The sequence below is a fragment of the Daktulosphaira vitifoliae genome, unplaced genomic scaffold (assembly GCF_025091365.1).
Source record: "Daktulosphaira vitifoliae isolate Bord-2020 unplaced genomic scaffold, ASM2509136v1 Scaffold_2, whole genome shotgun sequence".
NCBI lineage: Eukaryota > Metazoa > Arthropoda > Insecta > Hemiptera > Phylloxeridae > Daktulosphaira > Daktulosphaira vitifoliae.
Window position 1 is genome coordinate 38107620 of NW_026099573.1, and position 18322 is coordinate 38125941.

At 28.0% G+C, this 18322-nt stretch overlaps 1 protein-coding gene across 1 annotated transcript; it reads left to right on the forward strand.

The window, feature by feature from the left end:
- Positions 1-1446: 1446 nt before the first annotated feature.
- On the forward strand, positions 1447-13321 carry LOC126898229 (uncharacterized). The gene is made up of 4 exons (XM_050672169.1): positions 1447-1683; positions 1759-1995; positions 2045-2335; positions 12445-13321. The coding sequence occupies exons 1-4, from the start codon at positions 1447-1449 to the stop codon at positions 13243-13245; spliced, it is 1566 nt and encodes a 521-aa protein (XP_050528126.1). The 3' UTR covers positions 13246-13321.
- The last annotated feature ends 5001 nt before the right edge of the window (positions 13322-18322 follow it).

Here is an 18322-nt window from a genome sequence, read left to right on the forward strand (position 1 = left end):
TAAATGATGGTAAAAATATCATAGTANAAGTAACACTAAATGATGGTAAAAACATTATAGTAGCTTCAAGATACTTACCATATGAGGTCACAGACCCAGGTAGGGACCTAACTAAGCTCTTTAATTATTGCAAAAATGAAAAATTAGAACTAATCCTAGGTATGGATGCTAATGCACACCACACTATTTGGGGGAGCAGTAACATCAACCAAAGAGGAGAGGTTATAATGGATCTATTGCTGATTACAGACGTAAGTATACTGAACAGAGGTAGTGAACCTACATTGGTTATCAGGAACAGGCAGGAAGTCATTGATCTGACAGTTTGTTCAAAAGGGTTACTTCAAAAGATAAAAGGGTGGAAAGTGTCCTCCGAACCTTCTCTTTCTGATCATAGGCACTTACGATTCACTTTGGAAATTAACAAAGTTGAGACGGAGTACTATAGGAACCCAAAAAAAACAAACTGGGACAAATACAGGGCAGATCTCTCTCGTGACCTGATTAACCTACAGTTTAGATTGGGGTCGAGACAGAGTACTGAAAGGGCTGTAAATATGCTACAGGACTCCATTGTCTCAGCTTACAAAGAAAACTGTCCTTTAATAGAAAGGAAAGGTACAGGGCAGGGTGTAGCTTGGTGGAATGCTAACCTGTCTAAATTAAGAAAGAGTTCACGTAAGCTCTTAAATAAAGCAATGAAATCAGGTTTGGAACAACACTGGGAATCCTATAAGGACGCCCAAAGGAACTACAAATCTGCATTGAAAAAGTCCAAAAGAGAAAGCTGGAAGAAGTTTTGTGGAGATATACAACAACTCCTTATATCAACAAGACTTCTGCGATCAATGAGGAATGGACCAAACAAAACTGTCGAGGCAATACTACTGCCTGACGGAATGTTCACCAATAATGATAATGAAACATTATCACATTTGATGAACACACATTTTCCTGACTTTGGAATTAACAAAAGAGAACAGTCACATGATGTACAGGACAAACGTGTGACCTGCATTGATTGGAAACTAACCAGGAAAGTGATAACCCCAAATGGAATAAGATGGGCAATAAAAGCCTTTGGCAGTTTTAAAGCTTCAGGCTGTGACGAAATTTTCCCTGCACTTCTGCAAGAAGGGTTAGAGATAATCGTCCCCTATCTCTGCAAAATATTTAGGGCATGCCTTGCCTATGGTTATCAACCACAAAGCTGGCGTAAGGTTAGGGTAGTGTTTATACCCAAACCTAACCGCACTAACTATTATGAAGCAAAATCCTACAGACCAATAAGTCTTACTTCTTTTCTTCTTAAGACTATGGAGAAACTTATTGATAGGTNTTACTTCTTTTCTTCTTAAGACTATGGAGAAACGTATTGGTAGGTACATCAAGGAGGGGCCTCTTAAGGAGAACCCTTTACATGAAAACCACCAACATGCGCATCAAATGGGGAAATCTTATGATACAGCTCTACACTGCTTAACTACTAAGATAGGGAAAGCTGTAGAGAATAAAATGTATGCAGTAGGTATATTCCTGGACATCGAAGGGGCTTTTGACAATACTCCCTTCGATGCTATGTGTGAATCTGCACAACAGCATGGAATAGAACCACTTATTATTAAGTGGATAGAATCCATGCTTAAGGAACGCTCCATTTTGGGACAGCTCAATGAGACCAAAGTAATCAAGAGTGTCAAACAGNTAATGAGTAATGAGTAATCAAGAGTGTTAAACAAAGAACTTAATCGCATACAGAGAATGGCTGCTATTGCCATTACTGGAGCATTAAGAACTACACCAACGGTTGCATTAGAGGCACTAATTGGATTGCCTCCTCTGCATCTAGAGGTGAAAGCTCACGCGAAAGCTACAGCACTAAGATTCCACAACTTAGGTATGTGGACTTTGGAGAGTGATACAACAGAACATGGTAAAATACTAAAAGAGATAGACAAGGGCTTTTTAGAATACCCCTTGGACTATATCAAACCGGTTCTTAAGAATAACATTCCCTACAAAGTGGAGATCACTACACGTATAGAATGGAATATTAANTACACGTAGAGAATGGAATATTAACCACCTGACTGACAAAGGAGGATTTGTGATATATGCAGATGGATCCAAAAAATCAGGAAAGGTAGGTGCTGGAATTTGGGGCTTAAAGCCACGAATAAATGTCAGTATGTCATTGGGCACAACACCCTCTGTTTTCCAAGCAGAGGTGATGGCGATACTGGTAGGGGCTCAGAACCTGCTGGTATACAAAAATAGGAAGATAACTATCTTAAGTGATAGTCAAGCGGCTTTGAAAGCACTCTGTAACGATCAGGTGAATTCAAAGCTGGTCCTCGAATGCAGGGAAACTTNAAAAACTGGTCCTCGAATGCAGGGAAACTTTAGAATCACTATCGAAGTTCAACGAAGTTACACTAGCGTGGGTGCCGGGACACAACGGTGTCACTGAAAATGAGAATGCTGACTTTCTAGACAGGAAAGGAACAGAGAACACCTATGTTGGACCAGAACCAGTGGTAGGGCTCACTGAGCAATCGCTCAAAGCGTTACCCAAGAATTGGTGCAGAGAACAACACAGGAAAATCTGGAAGTACTTGGTAGTACCTAGACAATCTAAAATGTTTATCAAGACCCCTGATTTATTGCTGGGTGATCTTAATAGCATGACTAGACATCAAATAAGCACCCTGACTGGTCTACTGACAGGACATGGTCNCCTGACAGGACATGGTCACCTGCTAAGCATCTTAACGCAATGGGGGTATCGGAATCACCATTGTGCAGGAAGTATGGTGTAGAAGAGGAAGACTCATTTCACATCATGTGCGAATGTGAAGCCTTGTCCACACTAAGATCAAAATACTTGAATAAACCTTTTTAGAGGTGACTTATGGTTGGTAATGTATTAACACTTTGGTGATAACACTTAGGTGGGTAAAACGAATCAAGACAATTCGGTATGAGGTGCGCACAATGGACCAACAGGTCTGAGTGCATGGGCATTATGTCCACCTCAATAATAACTAAAACTAAANCTGGGTGATCTTAATAGCATGACTAGACATCAAATAAGCACCCTGACAGGACATGGTCACCTGCTAAGCATCTTAACGCAATGGGGGTATCGGAATCACCATTGTGCAGGAAGTATGGTGTAGAAAGGGAAGACTCATTTCACCGAGGAAAAACCGAAGGAAAACTAGGTTTTAATAATTAAAAATTATAATTTTTTTTTTTTTTAAATAATTATACATATATATAATAATTCTATAAAAAAACCACCACTGACAACTACTAGATTGGTAAAGGTGATCAATCACTCAACCACATATTGTACACAACATATATCACATTCGATTTTAAACTGAGTGCTTTGTTATTTAGAGGTATAAAACCTCTAACAAGAAAATAATAAAACGCAATGTATCAGTAAAAATAGTTTAGTAATTTTATAAAAAAATGTATACTGTACATATAATACATAAAATATACGTGTGTGTGTAATACATAATTAAGTATTATTTTTAAACCAATTTCTAAGTTGAAATATTTTATAAAATGTACAATGTTTTGGATTTGAGTTCATATGGTACATACAACTAGGTGAATTTTCACATGGTTCTAACTGATCTATACGCGGCATACCCAAACTCTCCAAATTAAAGATGTTCATGGTTGGTATAAACTCTGAAAGTATTCGTTGTTTCTGTAATCCTTTTACATAAATGTATTCAAATGGTAGTGAGTATTAAATTTCCTGAATTAGAAAACTTTCAGTATGTCCAACATTTTCTGTCATGGAGTGTCTATTTCGCGATAACCATTTATTCACATAAGTTACTTCATAACTTTCAAGTTTTGAGTTATTCTACTTATCCGTTATAGTTTGTATAATTGAAAGCCAATCGTATGACCCTCTCATATCATATTTATTATTTATACTCACTAAATTTTCAAGTGGTGTTATTACTGGTACTAAATTTGTCTTATATATTATTGTGTTAAAATAATTTTGTTTTAATTTCATATATTTTCGTTTAATGTTTTCGCGGTCTTGTATTAACTCAGTAAGTAATCCATAACTATTCTTTGCCATGTTTAATGAATAAATGGATGCTGATTCGATGTTGACGGTGTTAAACTGTAAAACTTATATCAAGTGATGAAGTATTTTACTCTATTTTATAGCTCATAGAGAGATTCTAACTTAATCACTCAACCAATGTAATTTTTCTTTTTTTTTTTTTCAAATTTAAGTAGGGATGAAAACACACAAAACAACCACTCATAAATGTTTTGAACTGGTTAAGACTCCCGATTCGATATGGATGATTTTTTTTTAACTTTCTAAGAAGTTTATTTATAAATAACGAACTCTAAAGAGATATTGAAAAATCTCAATAGGAGGTAAAAACCATTATCTTACAAATGTGATCACTTGTATTAACCGCTAGAAACCAGATTCCATTCGTTAAATACCATAGCTAATTTTTTTTTCGACGGGTGTAAATCATGTTTAAATAACATTGTGAAAACTATAATAATAAAACTGGGTAAAACTTATGGCTTTTAAATAAAATATACGTTTTTCACTTTAATTTTAAAATATTCGTTAACATAGAATTATTATAATAACCTATAGTATTGTCGTAAGCGGCATTTGTTAATAGTTTAATGTTTGTCCATAGTTAAGTATATTTTAATGTGTACGTTTTGTTTTTTATATTAATTATTGTAATAACAACGGGTATTCAATAATATAATAAATTATTATTATCAGGTAATAATCATTTTTACTCAAAACATCACCAAAAACCGAGTGAAATACATACGTATATAACAATTTTCAATCAATTCGTGTAAAAATCTCTAATAATAATAATAATTTTTTTAAAACACTGTTATCATATTCATGATAATTAAATTAACACAACGGTGCACAGCCAGTATATGAAACATTATACCAAGAGTAGTTGTGACGTCATGTATGTAACAATGCATACATCGTCTTCACCACCTTTGCCGCCCCCGAAAAAATTTTCTGGATGATGCTTATTGTGTTAGTAAAAACAAAAACATACTACTGTTTTACAATTGTCAAAAACCTATTCATGATATTAAAGTCTAATTTTAATTTTAATACTGTTAATTTCATTTATTGCTTATACTAATATACCATATACTAATATAATATAGTAATAGTTATTAATACAAAACAATAAAATTTATTTTAATAATATATTTACAAACTATAATATGTATTTGTTTTTTTTTTTTTCACTTTGTATAATAATAAATATAGTTAATAAATAATGTATATAATTTTGATATGAAATAAAATAAATAGGATAATTTAATTATAATTATTTTACTAGATTACACAATAGATTAATAATTAGATTTAGTATTAACAATAGATTTGGATCATAGGTACTAAAATACACGTTTTAACATTACATTTACTTTTAAGTTAGAATATTTTGATATTTAGTATAGTTTTAGTGTAACAATAAATACACTGAATTATGAACTACGTTGAATAACGTTTAATTCGATTACCACGTTTAATAAAATTTCCAAAAGCATCTTTGTAACGTTCGTATATATTAGCATTACATTCTATTATACGATCATGTAAAATATTAGTAGTTTCCATAACATTACTTTGGAAATTATTTTTAAAATATTGTTTTATATTTTCAAATTTTTCAAAAGGGTTCCCAACGTCATATTTTTTGCATTTTTTACTGATAATTTGAGATTGTGTAAAAACAGTTGGCTTAAATTTGGTATTAGATACATTCTTGATATTAAGATTATCTTTATATCCTAATTGATTAAAATCATTTATTAGTTGATTAATAATATACCCAGTGGCATTTTTAAAAGGGGTGACAGGGGTCCTGTCTCTATGTCAAACAATTTTATTTAATTAAAGAAATTAAATGATTTTAAAAAAATAGGTTACCATTTGAAAATAGAAAGTTGATACGAGTTTAGGTTAACAGGAATTGTAACAAAAAGTTCATTTATCCTGTAAAACAACTTTACTAAGAACCATTAATGTTAAAAAAAGATAATTAATAATTAGTTCTAATATTTCAAAAATATTTCGTGAGGTGTAGTTAAGGAACTATTTTTAGAGTAAAAATAAAGTATAAATTATTTCATTGCTGCTTTTAAAAATAACTGTAAAGCTATTTATTACATATAATTTAAAATATCTTAAAATTGATTATAAATTAAAATATTTTTAAGTATTGTAATTCACAAGGATGTTTACTTAAGACAAATGGCAAATGTTATCACAATAAACTTTTTATAGCTGAGGACATCTATATTTATAATCCCTAAATAAAAAGCGCTCAAATAAACTTACGTGTGAATCCTGTATTTTTAGGTTGGCACTTTATGTAAGAAAAACAAAAAATGAATATAATTATATAAGACTTTATCACATCCATCTGTTTTTTTAAACAGAAAATATTAATTACAAAATTATTTCTTACATTTTATATACCAATGTGGTCATAGTTACGGCATAAAATGTGTTTAAACATCATTTCATGACATAAAAGTGTATACTTTTTTATAACAAAATATATACTTTTTTTGCATGAAAATTATTCATTTAAGTTAGAGAAACTACTTACACAATTATCTAAGCTAAATAAAAAATTTCGGTTAAACGGTTAATTTAAGAGTTAAATTACCTTCCTGAATTTGGTTTTATAAGTTTTTACTTATTAATAATTTTATTTCGTAATTTTTAATTTTAATTATTTTATGTAGAAAAATTTTATTTTAAAAAACCATAGATATCATACAGATAAGTACAGATTATGTAACTTCTCCCTATATATCATCAAAACATACCAATCAGCATTTAAATTCATTATTTGCAAATACTTCTAGACTTCTTCGTTCATCTATTTTAGTCGTAATCTCTCCAAAAGTCCTTTTTTCTTCCTAATTATTCCAGATAACTGTTACAACTATTTAAGCTCTTCATTTATTTTAATTTTCCATTCCCTGTAATTTTATCTACACACGTTCTGATGATTCTTCATAAAATTTCAATAATTTCCACATTTCACATTCATACATTACCATTGAATTAATGAAAGTGCAAAGCAGATGATGTTTATTGAAGTTCTTCGATATCATTTAGATATATTTTTAATTTTAAATAATACTATCCACAAATGATTTTCTTCTTCAATAACTTTTTTGGTCTTTAACAATTTATTTAGTCCATAGTAACGCATTTATTACTTAATTGGAGTTTCGCTTTTATTTCAGTTAGTTTATCGTTTTCTTTGTGTCAAACCCACAATAGCAATTTAAATATATTAATATTGTCAAAATGTTCTTCGCAAAATTGAACCTATTCAAGTTATTGTAAACATTTTTATACATTTTCTAATTCGTTTATGTTTATTCATTTTTCCTAGCACAATAAACGTTAGTTTATGTTAAATATCATCATTGCAATAAATATAATGAAGAATAATTTGATGATAAATCTGTAATTATTAATTATTTCATGCTAAACATAAAATCTCTTTATAAAATAACTTACACAAAAGAAAACGATTCAAAATTACTTTATAAAATTTTTAAATATTTTTCTTGATTATTTTGATACAAATTACAATTATGAATACTAAACAAAAAATCAATCAATTTTTGCTAGAAAATCGAATTGAGAGATATTAGGTTTCAATAAAAACCCTTTGAAGTATTTTCTTTTAGAAAATATTAATTCTAGAATATATCACTTTTGAACATAAAAAAAAGTTTATTAAAATAAACTTATATTTCGTTTTGACTTAATAAAATTATTACAATACATCATACAAATTAATTTTATTTGATTAGATTATATTTATAACACAGATTAAAATAAAACAGTAGCACAGTGGGGTCGCGGCATAGTGGAGACATTGCATAGTAGGGTCCAGTATAGATTTAATCTGACAGTGATTAAAATCACTATCATAAGAAACGCTTCGATGCAAATCTGTAGATAGTGTTTAATTTTAAAAAATTGATGGATAATTGCAAAAGCAACATCAACTTCTATTAAAATAAAANGATAATTGCAAAAGCAACATCAACTTCTATTAAAATAAAGTACAAAACCCATAATTTTCATACAAAAATAGCATATTCTTCAATATGGTAGCCATTTGCGTATAGAAGATAGGTCGTCGGGATAAATTTTTTTTTTTCATTTTGTAGTACATAAAATAAGCTTTAATTTGATATATGTTTAAAGGACGCAGTCTTTCCGGAACATTTTCAAAAATTAAGTTGAAAAAATTAATTTTTGTAAAAAAGTTGCCATTTTAAATCCCCCCCAATGAGCAGGTTAAGTGATAGATTTTCAAAAAAATGATATCAAATGAAAGGTAAATATCTAAGGTTTTAGTATAAAAAAAAATTATGTTGATTTGTTGATTTTTCAAAAAGTTATGGAAATTTTAAGAAAAAAAAGTGAAAAAATTTCGAAAATTAGCGATTTTTAAATTTGTAATTTTTTTGGATATTTCCCCCATTTGCGGGGAACGAGGGAATTTTTTTAATTTTTGAGGGTAATGTTTTCGACTAGGTACGATTTGTGATCTTTTGACATATTTTTGAAAGAAATCGGTCCAGTGAGAGCTGAGAAAAAGTGGCAACAGACATAAAAAAAAAAAAAANTTTGAAAGAAATCGGTCCAGTGAGAGCTGAGAAAAAGTGGCAACAGACAAAAAAAAAAAAAAAAAAACGCACCATAGTAAAATTAATACCTTCTCCGCTTCGCATCAAAGCTAAAATACAAAACTAATTTTATGTTTTGATATTTTATCAATATGTTATTTAACAAGACAATTTTAGTTAATTTATTTGTATTACTTTATAATTCTATAAATTATGTATATTCCATTACTATTGTAATAGTTTTTCTACCAAATTTCTCCATTTTAACTTAAAATAATATAATGTAACTCATATATTGAATGTTGATTTGTGGCATGAAAACCCCTATGATATGAATCTTTAAATTCTTCATATACTAATTTTTTCCATAAACTTTTAACTGCTAAATCATTTCATTTTTTACAATTCAACATTAATAAATATAAACTTTTAAAATGCAATCTAGTAATGTACAATATTTATTCCTCCTGAAGCCCATACAATCCAGGACACTGACCATTTAATAGGAATACTTACTTTTAAACTTTATTTTCATTTCAATTAAATTGTCAGTTGAGAAATTGTTACTATATGGAAGTACTAATGATTTTAATACATTTAAGTTATTTAATGAAATAATAATAGAATTGTCAATAGGTCTTCTTCTTCTTCCTCACCATAATCCCAACTACTTGGGGTCGGCAACCCTTATCCTAAACTTCCACTTGACACGATCTCCCACATCATCTATGCTCACATCAGCTGTCCTCAAATCGCATTCAATAGCATCCTTCCATCTCTTTTTTGGTCTTCCTCTACTTCTTCTTCCTTCAACATTAATTTCTATAACTGTTCCTACAGCTTCCAATTCTTCTCTCCTCATAACATGATCAAACCATCTAAATCTATTTTCTCTCATCTTATCCACGATTGACGCTACACCTATACACCCTTTATATGCTCGTCCCTTATTCTATTTATTCTAGTCACTCCATTCAACCATCTAAGCATTCTCATCTCTGCTCTACTTTCTTATCAACCGCCCAACACACTAAACCATCAATCATAGCATTGTCTAGTTAAAAATAAAAATTTTTGTTTTACAAAAATCGTATTTTTTTTATTAACTTTGAAGTCCGTTTTCACAATGTAAACAAAATAAAGTCCGAAATTTGTTTTTCATATTACAGTATATTACATAAGCTTTAATTAATATAATAAGCTTATGTAATATAAGCTTCAAATAATATAAATATTATTTAAAATATTAAGTCTAAATTTTCAATCCTACTTATCAATTATTTTCTAATTTGCAGTTTGCATCCTTTGTAGACGGAGATGCCATATGGACAAATATTGTAAGCAACAGGAAGATTATTCACAATCAGAAAATTGCTGCATTTTTACAAAACTATTTTAAATATATCTTAATAAACTTGAAGAAAATGGCTTATTTGTTATTATTGATTTGTATTATAAATTCTATGGTGTATATGAAGCAATATTATTCACAAACATAGTTTACATGAGTTTATTAGTAATTAAAAATATGTATCGATAAAGGTATATTAGTATTTGATCAGCAAATGATAAAAATTAATGTAGAGTAATTAGTTTTATAAAATTAATAAATTATTTATCAAAATTCATTATGATTAAAATTTGAAAAGGTATTCATAATATTAAATTGATTAATTTTTGAGCGGTTTTATCTATTTAAATAAGTTAAGAATTACTTTTTTAATTTATTAAATATTATTATTTTAATAATATTTATTAAAGAAGTATATAAATAATACTTATAAAAAAATTGTAATGATCCATACATTTTTCAAGAATCGTATTTTTTTTTATTAACTTTGATGTTCGTACTCACCATGAAAACAATATAAATTCCGAAATTTGATTTCATATTAAACTATATTAAATAAGCTTTAATTTAAGATATATATGTGTCCGTTTTAATGACACTTTCAAAAATAAAGTTGAAAAAGTTCTACTTTCTATATTCATTTTTAAGTTTTGAACCCCTCCCTGTATAATGAGAAAAAAAGTATATCGAATGAAAGATGTGTATAAATAATATTTTTCATAAAAAAATTGTATTGATCTATTTTTCAAAAAGTTATATAGGTATATAGTTAAACATGTAAAATATAAAATCGAGAATTTTCACACAAAAATAGCATTGGGTGGCCATTTTCAATGTGAAGACAAAATAAAGTCCAAAAATTTTTTCTTCTATAATAAAATATATTATATTAGCTTTAACTTAAAATATATATATAAGTATCAGAGTTTCCGGAACACTTTCAAAAGTTAAGTTGAATTAGTAAATTTTTTGTGAATAAGTTGTCATTTTGAATCCCCCCTGAAGGCAGATAAAAGGTTCAATTTATAAAAAAAATATATAAAATGATTCATCATTTTATATATTTTTTAAATTATTTTAATACCTCATGTATATATTTAAAAAGAATTACATCGATTTTGTCATTTTTAATAAGTTATGTCAATTTTAAGTAAAAAAATTTTAAAAATGTCGACAATTTTTTTTTGTATTTCCCCCATTTACGGGTAACAAGGGATATTTTTCAACTTTTGAGGGTAATGTTTTCGACTAGATACGATTTGTGATCTTTTGACGAAAAGTTGAAAGTAATTGGTTCGGTGAGAGCTGAGAAAAAGTAGTAAGACACAAAAAAAAAAACCCAGCACAGGGGGGTCGCGGCAAAGTGGTGACGTGGCATAGATGGATCAAGTATAATGATATCTGACAGTGATTAAAATCACTATCAAAAAAAAAACGCTTCGATGCAAATCTTTAGATAGTGTTTAATTTTAAAAAATTGGTGGATTATTCCAAAAGCTACATGATCTGCTAGTTCATTATTAATATCCTAATTAAGATAAAGTATGTCGAATGAAAAAGGGATTATTAAAAAATATTATTTCTTATAAAAAAATAATGTTGATCCATACACTTTTAAATATGTCATAGCATTATAAAGTTAAAAATGTAAAAAATAAAATCGAAAATTTTCACACAAAAATAGCATTCGGTAGCCATTTTCAGCGTGAAGATAAAATAAAGTCCGAAATTTTTTTTTACCATAATAAAGTATATTACATTAACTTCAATTTAAGTTATACAGGGTGATTTTTTTATCATAACCCACTCAATTACTCGCAAAAAAAAAGTTATTTTGAAATTTTTTTTTTTTGGGTACTTTTAGTTACATGTTATTCTCTATTAATTCGTTATGAAGTATTTTTTAGGTTCATCCCTTATGTCTTTTAAGGGTCTCAACTTTGATTTTTCAAATTGGAACATGTATTTTGAATTTAATAAAATAATAGACATTTTTTTTTAATAATAAATGGCGTTGGAATTTTTAATATAACTTTATCCGTTACTAAGTTATTTCATTTTAAAGTTACGAATATTTGAGTTAAAATATATGTATAATATACATGGATTAAACTAAACGGTAGCTAATTGTTTTTTTACGACGTCGCTGTTCACAGTTACGCAGCGTTTATTGCCCATAAGACTTTATCAACAGAAAGGTTTATAATATCAAGGTAGCTAATAAAAATAATAAAAGGTTTCAATAAAACAACAAACATATACATTTTTTTTCCAAAAATATATTAAAATTTTATTATAAATAAGATTAATATACAAGTACAATTGTAAAAAAAAATACTAATACAAAATTTTTTTTATAAAATTAGTTAACAAAAAACTGCTATGCATCCAAAAACTCTAATGGAGTGGGTTTTGCAACAATCATAGGTCATGAAAATCATAAATTCTCACTTCCTCCTAGCACCAATATATACACAGCTGAAGCTTATGCCATCTTTGAAGCTCTGAAAATCGCCTCCTCCTTAAATTCAGATTCTTTCACCATCATAAGCGACTCTTTGAGTGCTTTAATATCTATCTCAAATCCATACCCCAAGAATGAACTAGTACAACACATCCAAAAACAGATATCTACCTCTAACAAAACTTTCTCTTTCATGTGGGTCCCCTCTCACGTCGAAATTTCTGGCAATGAAAGAGCAGATAAATCTGCAAATGAAGCCACACTTCCTCAAAATGCCTTAGAAATAAACCTAACTACATCCTCAGAATTGCTGGACATCATTAACACCAAAATCTCTGACACATGGCAAACTAAATGGAACAGAGTCCCGCTATCAAATAAACTGAGAAACATCAAGCCCTCCATAAAAAAATGGATTTTTCCCTGTAACCTCAAAAGAAGGGACGAGGTCATTATAACCCGGGCTAGAATAGGCCACACTCATCTCACCCACTCATTCCTCATCACCAAGGATCCTGCTCCACTATGTGACGCATGCAACGAGGACCTGTCGATCGACCACATTGTCACTAGATGTCCAAAATACGCTGCAGCTCGGAAAATATTCAAAGATTCGTCTTCTCTCCAACTTGCTCTCAGCGAAGAAAACACAGAAGCTATATACAAATTTTTTTATCTTATACATTTAAACAATAAGTTGTAAATATTCATAACTTTACATTGTAATAACTCTCTGCAGGCTAATAACCTAAGCTGTTGAAGCCTTATCATTAATAAAAAAAAAANAAAATACATTTTTCTACAATCAAACAAGTTTTGGTTCATTGATGTTTATAAAATATAAATTAACTATTTTTCATGACTTAAAATAAAAAAATTTTAGTTAAATCCTTTAAATGTTTTACAAAACGAAAACAAAACAAAAATATTTGTCAAAGATAAAAAATTTTCAAATAAAGATTTAAAAAAAAAAAAACAATTATGTAACTTTTAAAATATTGACATTTTAAGATTATTATTTACTTTTTAAAAATTTAATTGTACCCTACATGCATATCAGATTTAGTTAGATAATAGTTTTGTTGAAAATCAACAGAAATGACATATTGTCAACCAACAACTCTAATTTTAAATAAAATCTTCAGAATGCATAGACATAGTAAGTATATAAAAAAAATATATAAATTAAATTTATAAACAAATAATTATTGTTAATTGTATAAATTGCTGCATCCAAGTAATTATCATTCGAGACTTATTATTTCTACAATTTATTAAGTGTCATTATTTCCGGAACATTTTCAAAATTCAATTATTTGTAGAAAAGTTGCCATTTTGAATTCCCCTCTGTGAGCTGGTAAAGGATCAGATTTTTTAAAAAATATACATGTATACCATTAAGTTTATTAGGTATTTTACTAGGTATACATACTAGATGTATAATAGAATTTTGAACTGAATTATAAGAAAAAATTGAATAGTTAATAGAATAAATAAATAATTTTACCATCTACATTGTTTTCTTGGTTTCTCAATACATTAATAGTCTAGCCTTATTTTTCAACGTCTGGCTACACCGGGTAAAAGTGAATATCAAATTTAAAAAATTATCTGATGGTTTAAACACAATTAGGCGTCTCTTTATGTGTCACCTAATTAATTATTATTATTTAAATTTTTAGGTGATAGTGGTTGCTATCCCGGAGTTAATTAATAATCTAAATTAATGAACTGTTGCATTTATGTTATTAAATACTTTATTTTAATTATTTACAAATGTTGGAAATGTTGCCCATTAGTGTTAAAGCAGAGTTCTAATCTTCTTTTTACTTCATTATTTGTTGTTCTTTTAATAACATCTTGTGGAATATTTGAACATACTTCGGTTATTTTAAGTTTTAATTCTTCTTTAGAAGAAAACTGCTGCTGCTCTCTGAACACTTCATTTTTCAAATAACTCTACAAGTAAAAATCTAGTACAGTTAAATCTGGTGACCGTGGTGGCCATTTCACAACAGGGCTATTTGTTCCAATCCAATTACCATTGTAATAAATTGTATTCAAATATTGTTGAACAATTTTGGCATTATGAGCTGGTGCACCATCTTGTTGCCATATAATATGCTGCCTCATTTCCAATGGTAAGTCTTCCAGCAAAACTGGTAAATCATTTTTCAGAAAATTCAAATATCTAGTAGCATTTAAATTTTCTTCAAAAAAATAGGGTCCAATAAGCTTATTATCAATCACACCACACCAAACATTAATATTCCACCGAAACTGACTTTTACTCTCAATTGTTAAGTGAGGATTGGTGTCACTCCAATAATGGCTATTGTGATGATTGACAACACCATTATTACAAAATTTTGACTCATCAGTCCACAATATCCGTGATAAAAAATTTGGGTTATCCTCCAAATTTACCATAATATGAAAAACAAATTCTAATCGCCTTTCATAATCACTGGTTAGCAATTGTTGGACATTTGTCGATTTATATGGATGGTATTTGTCCTTTTACAAATACATTGAACGGTACTGTAAGATAATCCCAATATTTCTAAAATAAATAAATCAAATTTACATGTCTTAATTTCATGTTTTACTTTTTAGTTGAATACCTGCCACAGATCTTAATGAACTATTTGGATTAGTTTTAAGATAAGCTAAAACTAAGGTAGAATTTTGTACAGTTGAAAGTGTCCTAACCCTACATTTTGAGCGATTAAAGCTGCCAAACATCGACATGTTCTTATAAACTTGACAAAACGTGGACTCTGATGGGCATGTACGATTAGTGTACCGTAGTTTGTACAACCTTTAATTTTAAGTTTGTTAAATGGATATTTTAAAATTAAAAAATATTAAATATTAACCTTGCTGCTGCTCTTTTATTTTTCTTACATTCAATATAGCAAGACATTATATCAGCTTTATCACTAATGCTATACTTTGACATTNTTTTATCACTAATGCTATACTGTGACATTGTTATTAATAATGCACTTTTAATTTAAATAATTAAAATTTATTAAAAAAAAAAATTTTTTTTTTAAAAACCTCGATTTTATATACTTTAAAAATTTAACAAATTAAACCGTGATGAATACAAGTGTGTGTAACTTCCTATAGCAAAATCAGATTTGCTTTGAACTCTAAGAATCCCAGGTTATAATTAGTTATTTCCATTTCCAATGTTAAGATTTATAAATAAATTTTCAATAGTAGTTGAATTTTATTTGTTTGAAGCATCAAGTTTTTATATATGTATAAAGTTTATCATTAACTGTGATCATACATGTTAATTGGTTTGAAAATTTCATTATTATAAGTGATAGTGTATTGATGAAAACAATTTAATAATAATGAAAACTTCATTATAAAATTTTATATTTTCCTCTTTATAAAAAGCTTCAATTACTGTACATACTATGTGCCTTATATTATCAAATGTGTATCTCATATTAAATATCACACTTTGATTAAAAAAAAGGCAAGATTAACTAAAAAATTAACAATTTTTTTATTTAAAAACTAATAAAACATTTTTGTGAAAGTATATACAAATGAAAAATTATACGCTGAGGATTTAACAATTTGTTAATTATAAGAAAAATTATATTTACATAATAAATGTAAAAATTTAAATATTAAACTATTGTAAATGTTACATGTTAATGTTAATTTATTGTAATGTAAATTACTACTAAATTTTAATATGAATAATAATCTATTCAAACATTTATTTTAAATAACTTAAATAATTAAAACTTAAAACACAAGTAAGATTTTATTAAGATAATTTTTGTTTATTAATATGATTACAATATTAATCCTATGACATTGAGGTATCAAAGCATACTAATGCATGCATGAAAAAAAAATTGTAGCTGCTTTCTGAAATAAAATTTAGTTGTTTTCAACTCTAGTTTGCTCAGTAAAATATCAAAAATTGTCACGGACATCACATCAAAATACTTGTACTTATCTGCGGTGAAATAAAAATGTATTCATAGATATTGTTTTTTCTTATTAAGCGAGCATCAATATGTATTTACTAATATTACCTGTTATGGTGTTTATGAAATGAAATTATTCACGCAAGACTAATGACATTTATCTAACGCTATTTTTTTAGTCAATTTTAAACAAATCCATTTTGACAAAGAACAAAACTTAAGAAATTGTTTAACACTTCAATATTAAGACAACTGAACAAAAAGAAAAAAACTAGTGCAATTATTCTAGAAATATAACACACTCTAAGACAAAATTACAGAATTTTGTACGATATCACAGCATTGTGACATTAATATGGAGACAGATATGTCCAAGTAGAATGGTATTCGACTTGTTAGAAATCTTTAGATTATGGTATCTCTCGAAAATAATTTTAAATTTCAGGGAATATGTAATAAGTTAAATAAGTTTTGTTTAGATAACACATTGATAAGAAAAAATGCCTCAATATTTCCAATGAAACCGAATACCGGTTCATTCTGGTTTGTGTATTTATAAATGATTATTGACAACATAGTGCATTATAAACAATCATATTATAAGTATATCTGAAGATAAAGTCATAATTGGCAATAAACGCTGCGTAACTGTGAACAGCGACGTCGTAAAAAAACAATTAGCTACCGTTTAGTTTAATCCATGTATATTATACATATATTTTAACTCAAATATTCGTAACTTTAAAATGAAATAACTTAGTAACGGATAAAGTTATATTAAAAATTCCAACGCCATTTATTATTAAAAAAAAATGTCTATTATTTTATTAAATTCAAAATACATGTTCCAATTTGAAAAATCAAAGTTGAGACCCTTAAAAGACATAAGGGATGAACCTAAAAAATACTTCATAACGAATTAATAGAGAATAACATGTAACTAAAAGTACCCAAAAAAAAAAATTTCAAAATAACTTTTTTTTTGCGAGTAATTGAGTGGGTTATGATAAAAAAATCACCCTGTATATAAAAGTGTCAGACTTTTCGGAACAGTTTCAAAATTTAAGTTGAAAAAGTAAATTTTTTGTGAAAAAGTTGTCATTTTAAATCCCCTCCTGTGGGCAATTAAAGGGTCAGATATAAAAAAATATATACCAAATGATAGGTAAAGACATCATGCATCTATAAAAAAAAGTTATATTGATCCATACATCTTTCAAAAAGTTATAGCATTATAAAGTTAAAAATATAAAAAAGAATTTTTTTACAAAAATCGTATTTTTTTTATAAACTTTGATGTCTGTTTTCACCATGAAGATAAAATAAAGTCCGAAATTTTTTTTTTGCATAATAAAGTATATTACATTAGCTTTAATTTAAGATATATATAAAAGTGTCAGACCTTCCGGAACATTTTCAAAAGTTAAGTTGAAAAAGTTAATTTTTTGTGAAAAAGTTGTCATTTTAAATCCCCCCTTGTGGGCAGGTTAAGGGTTAAATTTATGAAAAAAATATACCAAATGAAAGGTAATGATATTATGCATCTATATAAAAAAGAATTATATTGATATGTTCATTTTTGAAAAAGTTATGGCACTTTTTAGTAAAAAAAATTGAAAAAATTTCGAAAATTAGCGATTTTTAAATTCATAATTTTTTTGGAGGTTTCCCCCATTTACGGTGAACGAGGGATTTTTTTTCAATTTTTGAGGGTAATGTCTTCGACTAGATACAATTTGTGATCTTTTGACGTATCATTGAAAGAAATCGGTTCGGTGAGAGCTGAGAAAAAGTGGTAACAGACACAAAAAAAAAAAA